This window comes from Drosophila nasuta, chromosome 2R (assembly GCF_023558535.2).
Source record: "Drosophila nasuta strain 15112-1781.00 chromosome 2R, ASM2355853v1, whole genome shotgun sequence".
Lineage (NCBI taxonomy): Eukaryota > Metazoa > Arthropoda > Insecta > Diptera > Drosophilidae > Drosophila > Drosophila nasuta.
The window spans coordinates 29,337,853-29,350,265 of NC_083456.1; the positions used below are offsets into that span (position 1 = coordinate 29,337,853).

At 41.0% G+C, this 12,413-nt stretch overlaps 2 protein-coding genes across 2 annotated transcripts; one reads left to right on the plus strand and one right to left on the minus strand.

Annotated features, from left to right (window-relative positions):
• The first annotated feature begins 1,678 nt into the window (after positions 1-1,678).
• LOC132785395 (uncharacterized) lies at positions 1,679-9,744 on the plus strand. The gene is made up of 6 exons (XM_060791480.1): positions 1,679-1,949; positions 5,457-6,089; positions 7,019-7,792; positions 7,993-8,122; positions 9,215-9,539; positions 9,605-9,744. Exons 2-6 carry the CDS (start codon positions 5,839-5,841, stop codon positions 9,733-9,735), a joined length of 1,611 nt encoding a protein of 536 aa, XP_060647463.1. The 5' UTR covers positions 1,679-1,949; positions 5,457-5,838; the 3' UTR covers positions 9,736-9,744.
• An 85-nt stretch (positions 9,745-9,829) lies between these two features.
• LOC132785396 (uncharacterized) lies at positions 9,830-10,738 on the minus strand. The gene is made up of 2 exons (XM_060791481.1): positions 10,267-10,738; positions 9,830-10,206 (listed from the first exon to the last, which is right to left on the minus strand). Exons 1-2 carry the CDS (start codon positions 10,490-10,492, stop codon positions 9,830-9,832), a joined length of 603 nt encoding a protein of 200 aa, XP_060647464.1. The 5' UTR covers positions 10,493-10,738.
• Between the last annotated feature and the right edge of the window lie 1,675 nt (positions 10,739-12,413).

Below are 12,413 nucleotides of genomic sequence, written 5' to 3' on the forward strand. Positions count from 1 at the left end.
CCACCTTAGTTGTTAGTTAGTTATCTGAGAGTAAGTTGCGAGTATTTGCTGTCTTTGGAGTGTGTAAAACGTTTATAAATTGCAGTGCTAAACAATTGAATACCTTTCGCTTGCAATCATTTAATTATTAATAATCGCCAGTGCCAATAATTGCCATTGATTATGGCCAACTTCAGTAGCCAAAAAAAAGTGTGTATGAAAAAAAAAACCGCACACACTAACCCAAATACCTGAGGCTGCCACGCTTTGGCTTCATCGTCTTCGTCTGCGTGTTCAGCTTCAGCTACGTTTTCATCTTCGTCTTTGGCTTTCAGACTTACAGGCTTTTCGTCTTGGCGGCCCCATCATCATCGCTTCGCAGTTAAGATTAAAGTAACCATCGACAATTGGCAAAACCAAGCAGCTGCAAATGGCTTGCACTTTGTGCTCGAATCTCTAAATGAAAACTTGCAAAAAAGAAGAAGTAAACTTAAATACAGCAATTGAAATACTCTTTACTCAGATCTACCGGGTATTTTAAAATAGGTTTAGTTTAGGAGTAGCTTAGAAAAGGTTGAAGACAAATTAAAATATATGTTTTTCTTTTTGCAATTTAATAAGCTTTTAAAGAAAAAAATAATATTAAATAGTTTAAGCTTGTCTTAAGTAGTGGGGATAAGAAAAAAATATTTGTTCCTTATGTTTGATCCATGTTGATCCATAAGCAAAAGATTATTAAAATATCTGAAGAAATAAAAATTTTGTACAAAACTTCAAAATTTTAATTAATATAATAAATCCATAATTTTCCTAAGTGTAAATTTCTGTTATTAGAAACATACTTTAAATTATAATAATATAACAATAATACTTTATAATATTTGTTATATTTATTATATATATGTATATATATATAACATATATGTTATTATACAAATTGTGGTATTATAGTATACGAAGTTGCACAATTATTATGTATAGTATTGTAATTGCAAATTGCAATACACATTTCAATTTTCATTCTCACATTGCAATTCACTAATATTTATTTATTTAATTAATTTTGTAATAATACTCCCCTCTAGCACCTTTCTGCACACACACAGTATAAAAACAAACAAACAACGTCTATTAGTTGGTTGTAAGCATTTTTGGCGCGCTCAATTCAAATTGCCACTTTGGGCGCAGCAGCATCTGTGCGATGGCCTACACATACACACACTCACACACATGCACAGAGACGGGCTGCGCGACTGCGCTGTCGTCGCTCTCTCTGCAACTGTCGCGCACTCCTCTCGCTCTCTCGCTTGCTCCAACTCGTAGCTCTTTCGCTTGCCCGGGCGCCATGCACGATGATGCTACCTGTTGGCAGTTTTTCGGTCATGACATTCGTTCAGTCTGCATTTGACTTTCTGTTCGTTCGGTTGGATTTCGCGGTCTGCAGCTCAAAACACGAACCACAATTTTCTGTGAGTGTGTGTATGTTTATTGCGCCTGCGCAAATCGTTGAGTGAAAGATTCCAAACTGCAGCAGGTTCGTTCGTTGTCGTGAACGCGTTGACAGCGCAGTTGTCGTTGTTGCTGTTCGTTGTGAGTGTGGGGGGCGCGTGCGCATTGCATTGTGAATGGTGGTAAATCGTTTGTGAATGGTGGTGAAAAAAAGAGATAGAGCGAAAGAGACGTGCGCGGCAGTGACAAGAATTTTGTAGCCGCAAATGTTTGAAAAGTTAATGAAGTGCAAAAATGTTTGCTGTCACTGCAGCCAAATTACTGTGAACGCTTTGATTTGCGGTTGACCCCACGAGCTCTTGCTCTTGCCCTTGCCCTGGTAAATCGGTAATCGCCTTCTATTTTTTTTTTTGGTTGCTTGCTGCTGTCGACTGCCAAAGTGAAAATTGTGAAAATTGCTGCTGCACACGGATTAGTCGCATAGCAAACAGCAAAGAGCAAAACAGCAACAAGAACTGAAAGTAAGTTAACATTGTAAATACAAGAGATATTTGAAATTCCTAACTGTCCAAAACAAAATTTCACTTCATTGACAACCCAACGTCGGACAGTGTTAATTTATGCGCCCAGAGATTGTCTTTCCCATAGTATTATATAGACAGCAGGTCAGCTCAGCTCTCGATTAGCTCTGAGGGCGCGCCCAATTAGCAGCGCAACTTTTGAGCTGGTCATTAAAAAAGTAAAAATAGATAAAAAGTGATGGAAACACAAGCACACAAAAATAGCGAAATATGTAAAAAGATATACTACTCTCTTAGAAGGAGAAGTGATGAGCAAAGAAGAGGTGATCTGTCTATTCTAATTGAATGAAATTAACCCACTTTCGGGCGTTGTAAAAAACAAAAAAACTGTTGCGATCTTTGTCTTATATTTTCACAATAATTGCTGCTAGAAACAAAAACAAAACCAAGAAGAAGAAGTTGAGGAGTCGTCTTAATATGAATAAGATTGTTTGGAAGAACAAGAGCTGTCAAATTAAAATTATAATGAGCTTTGTAACCCAGTGCGGACAACACACACAAAAAAAAGGTAGAACGTTGCTTGGGGTTTCAGTTTGTCTGTCTGTCTGTCTGTCTGGCAGTTCCTGTTATGGGCAACACCTCCAGCTAGATGATGATTTAAGTGTTGTGAGTGTGTGTTTCGAATCAATCAATAAGGTTAGTTAAATACACGATGAAATGGGCACAGGTGTTTTTCTTTTTTTTTTTTGTTTGTGTGTGGTAACAGTTAATGCCTTTGTTGACCAAAATTGGGAGCGCAGCTTTTGGCTCTTTTGCTATGCTAAATTTTGTGTGGTGGCATTACAATAAATAAATTTGCGTGGCGTTTCGCATTGTCTTGCAACCCAATTTCAGGGGTCAAGCTTGATTTACAACCTTAGCGGTAGTTCTGCCCCCTAAATAACTTCTCTTTTTTTTTGTTTTTTTGCTAATTGCAACAGGTGAGATTGTTAATAATAATAAAATGTTAATGACAACAGCACGCCAGGCCCATCAGCACAAAGATTTTGGCTTCATCTCCAAGAGAAAAGAGCTCGTTATAAAAGTCGCTCGATTGCATGCAAGTGGCCAAAGGCAATTAGAAGTTTGTTGGCCTGAAACTTTGTCTTGTCTTAGTATCATGGCCCAACACTCGTAACAAATTGTTGTAATAATACTCGTTAAAAGAAAAAAGCTAGAAGCTAGAAAAGAGTAAGCATGTTTGTGTTTGACTTGAACAACAAATCATTTCACATTTCCACTGTTGACGAGCGCGGGTTCATTAAACCGTCTCTGCTAGAAAACTCGAAGAGTGTAACTAAAAGCATAACCGCAGAATTCTGCGCTTCCGTTCTCAGCATTGGCACTGTCACCTTAGCTTACATAAGAGACAGAGAGAGAGAGAGAGAGAGAGAGAGAGAGAAGGTCTGCTCTAGGGCTCAGCCAAGCGCGAACCGATCTCAGGTGTCATAGCCATAGGTCTTGCAATGTGTCGCTGTGCCTGCCCCATGTGGCATAATTGTATTGTAATCGCAGCGCCCTTTCTTCTACTTTTTTCTCTGACCCAACAACAACAAAAACAACAACTTGTTGCGGTGTTTGTTTGCTGTGCGTGTGTAACTGCAAATCTGTTTGCTTTAGCTCTATTGTTGTTATTCTGCATCTGCATGAGCTCAGCAAAAATCCCACACAGCTTGTCTGCCTGCTGTTTATCTTGTGGATTTGCTGGCCGTCATGTTTCGTTGCATCTTCGCATCTTCAGCCTGAGCTCAAGTGGTGAAAGAGCAAACAAATCCAATGCACAGTTTTGGCAACACGTTGTCTATTGGTTCCCATAGCCAGCCTTTAATTAATTGGTTATCTTTAGAGTTATGATCCAGCCCATTAAATTCTTTTCTCACCGTAACACACCTTGGCGGCTTGGCAGCTGGCTTCTTGGCTAACGGCGCTTTGCGGCCATTTGGCTATTGCCAAAGCGCACTTAGAACGAAACCAAAGCACACACAAAACAAGTGGAGAGGAGGGAGAGTCAAGTGGAGGGAAGGAGGGCCTTCAATTAAGGCGTCTACCTGGCCGTTAAACCTCGCTCAAGTAATGCACACACGGCTTGAACTCTTTTGGGTGGGTCACTATCCACCACCTGAGCCACAACCTGAACCGCCTTAACTTGGCCAACAGCAGAGATATACACAATATTTTGCTGCGCTTGGCTGCGTTTCATATGCAGCTTGTTGTCCACAATTGTTGTTGTTGTTGTTGCTCCACAACAAACATAAAATGTTTAATTCTTGGTAACACAAACATATTTCTCTTGTCTTCCTTCCCATTTTCCGTTCCCGTTCCCGTTTTTAGTTCAGCTTCAGCGCATTGGCGCTCGAATTCCATGTAAATGCATTTCTCCAAGCTTAAAGAAAAACAGGTGAAAATCTGTTTAAAACATTTAACAAGAACATGAACAAAATTCAATTTTGTAGAGTGCTGTTATTTGATTGAAGACTTTGTAGCTCAATCTATCTTTAATAATGATGATCACAATGATGTTACAACATGCAAAACAGTTGAGCATTCATTTAATTATAATTCACGTTATTTATTATAATTGTTGATAATAGCTTGAAAGTTGAAATTGAAAAATGAGAAATATCATTTTAATAGGCCGTATTTTTATATGATTTTTATCAATTTATTTACATAATACTTTAAGCAGCAATTAAAGTTAATTTACAAATGCTTATGCTGACAGTTATGAAAGCTTTGGGCCACTTCATTTCCGGCTTAAATTTGAATATATGACAAGAAATTAGCAATAGGAAAGTAATTATTATTATATATTAATAGCGCTTCATGTCAACTCATTGAATACCTTTTCTTAAATTCATGTTTATTAGTTAATAAATTTTGGATAAAGAAAACTTTTAGCATTTCCTTTTTATAGAAACTAAATGAACTTAATTTGAATATGATGTCACTATTTTAAATTTAATTTGTTAACAAACATAATTGCATTAAATGACATCTGGCCTGATGTTTTATCTGTATACTATTGTATAAGTAAAATACTTTCTTAATTAAATTTTGTATCACTTTTTGTTTGTTGAACATTTTTCAATATTTTTCAAACGCGTAAAGTTGTCATCTCCTTTGCCTTGGTTTGTGTCTTATTGTTTTATGTTTTCCTAGTTTGTCATTTGTACAATGCAAATAAACAAACAAAAAAAAAACTCCCACAATAAAATGGCAATCACATTCGCATTCGCATTCGCAGCTCACATGCTTCCTGAACAATTCGAATGAGTGTCTGACTGTGAATGTGAGTGCGAGTATGAGTGTTCGAATGTGATTATGCGTGAGTTGCCTTAAGTTATGATAAGTTATGTGGACCGCCTCGAATGGTGAAAGCGGCAATTGTTTTGTGGGCGTCCACGAATTCTTACCCAGAGACAGATTTCCTATTTGTTATTAACAATTGTTTTCCGCTCTTTTTTGCAGTCGACAACAGTGCCAACTACGCATAGATCAAACGTCAGAGATTGTCACCGAGTCTGACGCCCAACATCGTAGCCATCATTCATTCCTAACTTTTGCCGCAATGGAACCCAACTTGCTGTAAGCTGCCCGCATCGCATCTTGCATCTCTGCATCTCAGCATCTTTGCATGAACCATTTTGTATAAAGCAGCATAATCCATCATATATATAAACACACCACACACACACATCACGTAACCCACATTCAATAGCCATAATCCGAACGTGAGTCTGTTGTAATTCCCCGACTCGGATTCGTCGTTGACAGAAAACAGCTGCTGCTGAAGAACCATCAGGACTCCATCTACCAGACGCAGTCGCAATTCCAGTGCCCATCGCTCTGCATGTCCATGGCCGACAGCAGGGAACGCATTCGCGGTCCATCGCGCGATGGTCGCGAATTCCTCACCAGTCCACGTCAAGTGCTGCGTCGCCTCATGCTCCTCTCGGAGGGGCGACAGTATCGTGAAGCTGCTGGCGTTGTGGGTCGTCTAGGGCCATCGGTGCTGCACTCTGTGATTGCAGAGCTGCCCATTGATCTGCTGCTCGAACACTTGCCACACAGCGCCTATCTGCTGGAGTCTTTCTACACAAGGTAGGTTATAGGGAGAGTACTTAACATTTTAAACTGATAACTGATAGGTCTACAAAGTGAGGGTATTTGATAAGTTTACAAATTTAGCAGCAGAAAACAGCTAAGAAAACCTAAGCAAAAATAGCTAACGATTTAGCTATATTTGTCTATCTGTCTGTCTGTCTGTCCGCCAATATATATTTGTATATCTCAGAGAATATTAGAGCTAATCCTACCAAATTTGTTGACAATGCTGCTTTGGGTAGAATGCAAATAAAATGTATATTAGAATTCAGCTATATATTTTTATATCATTATAAGTTTGTAGTAAAAATTTCGTACTAATCTTACCAAAACAGATTTTGCCAATAATAGAGTTTGGTTATCTTTAAATGAAAACATTTGTAATAAAGAGTCAATGATGTCTGGTCTATATCTCAAGAGAGTATTAAAGCTAGCCTTACCAAATTTGCGAACAAAACTGCTTTGTAATGAACTTATAAAAAAGTTTGCTCTAAAATTACACCACAAGTTCATTCTCTTACTCAAATGCTACAACATAAAAATACATGTATGAAAAGAAATCTGAAACTTAGCTGTTTACTAAACAAAGCAATAGCAATTGTTCCACTATAAATAGGCCTATACTTTTTATAAGTTTAATAGTTAGTAGCCTTACCAAATTGGCTAACAATGTTGCTTCGTGATACACGCAGCTGAAGTTTCCATTAGACGTCTTCTTCTGTCTGCACAAAGTTATTAAAATAAATACATAAGTACAAGACTAGAAGTTAGTAAGCGATAAAAATAATTTCACAAAATGTAATACAATAACAATCAGTCAATTTTCTGTGAAACTTAGATGTTATACTGGAAGCAATTGCATGATTTACTTTTTGGTGCTCTAAAATTGTTTAGCTAATGTGTTCTATATGTTCATTCTCTTGCAGATTAACCACACTGAACACGACACCCAAGCCGGATGTGCCGAGTGAGACAGTCGCCTGGCAGCTGGTGCGTCTCTTTGCCAATCCCCACGAGTCGGGATTGCGGCAACGTTGCTCGAAGCTGCTGCACGCCCTGGCTCAATACGAACCAAGTTTGAGACAAACGTTGCGGGAACGTCGTCGGAGCTTTGACAATGCGGTGCAAGGATTGGGCGTCCATGGTCTGACGACAGATGCGTCGGGACAGCTGATATCGTTGCATGTGGCGCTGAAGACGGAGCTGCAGCGTCACGTGGACACCTACAAGATGGCCATACACAAGCTGGAGGAGCTGAGCATGGTGACTGTCAATCAGGATCCGGCACATTCCTCCCATCAACGTCTGCTCGCCATCAACTATGGCGACATTCAACAGCGTCTGATTGACAACAAGACGCTGTTGACGATGCTCGATAAGCCAGCACTGAAGCAGCTGTACACGCTGGTGGAGAATCTTAGCACACGTGTGGAGAACGACAAGGATGTGCTGTCGTGTGTGGGTCAAGTGAAGCGTCTCGATGCGCAGGCACACATCGAGAAGCGTCCGGCTGCCGGTCTCCTCATGAATTTCTCGCGCGGCTGCGAAGTTGTGTTGCACATGATGGGACCCGAGAGTCTGCCTCCCAGCCCGGTGGCTGTCATCAAGTCGGCGTCGACGGCTGCCACAGCCGGTGGTGGCAGCAACAGCAGCTGCAGCGATGGCTACCACTCCGACGACTCGGCCAGCGAGGATGGCAGGTGAGCAGAGATCTTGCCGATCTAAGATCGAACTGAAGTGAAGCGAAGACGAAGACCTGTTTTCTCTTCTTCTGATGCTGATGCTGCCACTTGACATGGTTCAATGCGGCAGTCACCCACACACACAGAAGAAGACACACAGATACACTCAGTTGTACACTCTCACTTATGGCCTACGCTTTCATCTCTCTGCTCCACAGCGAAATGGTGTCACACTATCGAAATCTCTACATCGAGAATCGCGCAGACGCCCTGGAGGCATTGGACAGCTTGCCGCAGCTCAAGCACGCACACAGTCTGAAGGGCAAGATACTCTTCTCCATGATTGTGGTGAGTCTACATTGCGTTTTCGAAAGGGTAGTTTAATCGATTAGACGCTAGTAAGATTTACTTGAGTCAAATTGGGTTACGCTTGATTAACATCAAAGCTGCAGGTTCATTTAACTCTTCATAACTTTGATGACCTATTGATAATTTAATATGCTTTATCAGCAGAATTTCGCATCTGGAATGCGAATCTTAATTACTTATTTTCTCCTGTCAAATATATACTCAATAAATTCACTGATCTGAGAATATTTTTGATTAACATTTTGTATGACTATTTATTAATTAGATTATGGATCACATTATATTGTGATCTTATAAGGCATAAATATGCTTTCCCAGTTTCATATCAAAATGCAGATCCAATTTTAAGTATAATTTTATGCTGAAATGTAGAAGCTTAAAAACAAAACGTTAAATTATACAAAAGGGATTTTTCAACTATAGAAAATGCCATGGTAAATTTCACTCTTATATTTTTAGCAGTTTCACACTAAAATATAAGAAGACAACTAAGCTAAGTAATGCAATCAGTATATACTTAGTACAACAGGGTAAAGTCTCGTCTAGCATTAAATAGTAATCATAGTCCAATTTAATAAGAGCCAACGAAATCGAAAATGAAATTGCAATTGAATCGAATAGAAAATAGTATTGATTATGATGTTGCAGCTTAGGTTGCCGCCCGCAGGCAGCTGGGCTGCAGTTTCGTAGCCAAATTGTTATTGCAAAATATCAATTTTGCAGCAAGGAGGCAAAGAGTTGAACAGGGAGATAGAGACTAAGATTAAGATGGTGGCACTGATTAAATGGCATAGAAGAAAGTGATGTCGCCTTGGGGCGCCGCAAAGATTAAGTTGGCGAACTGGAACTTGACTGCTGTTCGCTGTACTCGATGAATAACTTTCGATCTTGTCAGCCGACAATAGAGACAAGTGGCGAGATGAATGACACTGGCAATTGGCCGGATCAGCTGGTTTCGCTTGGGAGTTGCTCGCATTATAGCCGTGGGCTGTGGGCAGTTATTGAACCATCATTGCTAATGATTGCGCATATTTCTCATACCTTTTCTCACTCTCTTTCATCTGGTGTTAGCTTTCTTTTCGCCTGTGCCACGGCATGCGGGAACGCAAGGTGCTGGAGGTGCGCCGTGTGCTCAACTGCGCACTGGACAGCAGCAGCGAGACGACGCTGGCCTTGGATCGTTCGGTTCGCAATCATCTGCACGAGACCACAGACAGTTTTCCGCTGGGCGAGATTGAGCGATCGGTGTTCAATCAGGTGCTGTCCACGCTGCACGAATATCCCTGCCTGGAATCCTGTCCACCCTTGACACACTTTGTCAGCGCCTGTGTGCGACTCGCCTGGCGCATGATCAACCAAAAGGCGCCCTATTATCTGGACACTGATTTCAATCTGGGTTAGTTTTGCTAGTTAACTATTTAACAACTTTATTCTAATCATATTTACTAAATTGTTGTTTAGGTTTTCTGCGTCCGGAGAAGCACGAACGGCATCCGCAGTCGGATCGTCGCTCGGATCTGATCAAGGCCTTCCTCTGGCCCGCGCTCATGCAGAACAATCAGTGCGCCTTCAAGGCCGTTGTGGCCACTTGAGCTCTGCTCTGCCTTATCTTACACCTTAAGTCAGTTTGTACATAATTTATGCTTACTCTATATCTAAAACCCAAAATAAACGATAACCTTAACACTAAGCATAACTGATGGGCTTCAGTCGAATGCTCTGACTGCGCTGTTTGTTTGTGCAGAGCAGCGCGTGCTCAGCGTAGAACTCGATGATGTCGCAGGGCGAGGGAAAGTGGCGTTCATGCGGCTTCAGCTGTCCGATGCCGTAGCGTTGACGTCCATCGATCTGGCGCACAAACAGATGATAATACTGTTCGCCCGCATAGATGCTCACAATGTACTTGATGCACACATCCGTCGCCTTGAAGGGACGCACCAGACAGGCGCCATCCTCGCGTCCCTCCAGCATGTGTTCAGCTGTGGCGCGATCAACGGTGAAGTAATACGCTTCGGTTTCGATCTGACGACACTCGATCTCCGCATAGTTCGCATCGGCATCATCTGGAATTGAGAATGAGATCAATATAAGAGCGAATGATAGAGAGCGAGAGGAGAACTTACCAACTATGACATAATCGTGTTGTGTTCTAAGCTGCTGATCGTCATCGACAATCGATGCTGAAACCCGTTCGCCAGCTTCGCTATCAGCGTCGACGTCACGATAATCGCCACAACAGCAGCCGCAGTAGAAGCTAAAGCAGTCGCATTGCTGCTCCGTCAGACTGTTGTAGAAGCGCGCAAAGAGATTCTGCAACACTGTCCAATAGACACGTGCACACCAGCACATGACAACGAGGTCCGATTGCAACCCGAAAGCCAAAATCCTAATGCCAATCTCGGCTTAGCCTGATTTCACTATTTGTTTTGTTGTCCAATTCGATGATTTGAGCTTCTATGCTGTTGCCATTGCGCCACATCTTTCACGTTCGCGCGACTCTTTAGACTGAGCGCCACGCTTGGTCTTGGGTGAAGCAAGCCGGCTAGCTGCGACGACGACGTCTGGCTCGATGGCTGGGAAGTGCTACAGTGCCTATTAATTAAAATGTGCTTAATGCGCAGCTCAGTTGTTCAGTCGCCTCACTCGCTGACTCGCTGTCTCTGCCTCTGTCGCCCTACTACGTGAGTGTGTGTGAATAATGACCATATGTAAATATCATATAGATATGATGTATAAACATACAAGCTATTTACATACCCTATAAAGAATGCAAGCAAGCAGAAGAGTGATTCAGGATGGGGAATTTATTGCTACCAAAGAAATATATTAAATGAATTCTATATTTGCTGATCAATATATTCTCGTTTAATTAACTTAAGGGGAGCTTAACACATTAGAAACTTAGTTGAGCTGAGGAATCTTTGAAACAAAGAAATTATTATTACTATCAATTAAAATCAGTAGTTACTCTTCATTCTTAAATCTACTTTTTACTATTCTAAGAACAACTCATCATATTATTCTCATTCTTTAAATCCAGGGTATCTACTCGTTGTTACCCTTTCTTCCCATCAAACTTTGGGTGTAGCTGGGGCTCAGTTTTATTGTGGATTTTGTGTACTAAACGAGTATATAACATATATTATTGCTTTTGCAGCCGGTAACTCGATATCAAAGAGTTGTCACAGTCTTTGCAAGCGCAACCAAGTGCAGATCACTGGCGCAGTCGAGTGGCCGCAGTTCGTTTCCCACAAGTGGTGACAATTTGTAAACAATTTCCACGCTCGAAATGTGTTTTCCCTGCCACAGCCAGAGCACATGCTTGCTCCGCTACGCATACCCCAAAACCCTTACCCCAACTCTAACCCCAATCTTAACCCCATGCCAAACATTTGTCGCTGCGCGAGTTACTCATCGCTTCCTTCTGCTCTCTCCTCGCAAGACATAAATGCTATGTGGTTCTAGAATTACACAGATCTCATTACATTTTGTTTTGTTTATGCAGCTCGCTTGAGTGGGAGACAAGTTGGAGACAAGTGACTGCCATGGCAAATTTATGGCGTTTTAATTAAGTAAAATGTGTGAAAACTTTATTCTGTTTGCGAGTCTACATTTTATTACCATGTTAATTGCAAGAAACTGCTTTTATTTTCAAATATATTGTATTTTGAGGCGTAAGAGATCTTCTTATACTTTTAAAACGAGTGTTCAAACTTATACAAGTGCCTTTAGCAAAGACACACATCATCGACATAGCAATCAGCTTTTCGACGATGTTTTTTCCCCCAACTTGAGAAATACTCACTCTTATAATTCGTACTTATATTTGCCACTTGTGTTTGCACCTATTCAGCCCAGACACGCATCTCATACACAGCAGTCAGCTTTTGTCAAGCGATGAGAGGCATACTAAATGTATGCCAATATTTGTATAACATGAAAGCGATGCTTAGCATGGACAGCCACACTTAGCAGAGACGCGCACCTTCGGCGCAGCTTGTATAAAGAACTTTCGAATATATTTTATAGCGCGCCAGGAATTTGCAATTCAAAAATGATTTAAAAGGCTGCGTCAACGGATTCTAAAAAGGTGTAAGTGTTATGATGTAATAACCAGAAGGAATTTATTGAAGTATTTGGACGCATACCGAAATGAAATACAAATAAAAATGTATATGGCTGGCCACTTGTTTTTATTTGTGTGTGGTATCGCTAAAGTGCGGGTATCAATTGGAGAGCTTTGGCGAGCGAATGAGTGGGAGAGAGCGAG

Excerpts from the sequence above, each read along its gene's own strand:
- LOC132785395 (XM_060791480.1), top strand. The coding sequence starts at position 5,839 with ATGTCCATGGCCGACAGCAGGGAACGCATTCGCGGTCCATCGCGCGAT. Across the intron at positions 7,793-7,992 it reads TCGGCCAGCGAGGATGGCAG|CGAAATGGTGTCACACTATC; the intron begins GTGAGCAGAGAT and ends TCTGCTCCACAG. Across the intron at positions 8,123-9,214 it reads TACTCTTCTCCATGATTGTG|CTTTCTTTTCGCCTGTGCCA; the intron begins GTGAGTCTACAT and ends ATCTGGTGTTAG.
- LOC132785396 (XM_060791481.1), bottom strand. The coding sequence starts at position 10,492 with ATGTGCTGGTGTGCACGTGTCTATTGGACAGTGTTGCAGAATCTCTTT. Across the intron at positions 10,207-10,266 it reads ACACGATTATGTCATAGTTG|ATGATGCCGATGCGAACTAT; the intron begins GTAAGTTCTCCT and ends TCTCAATTCCAG.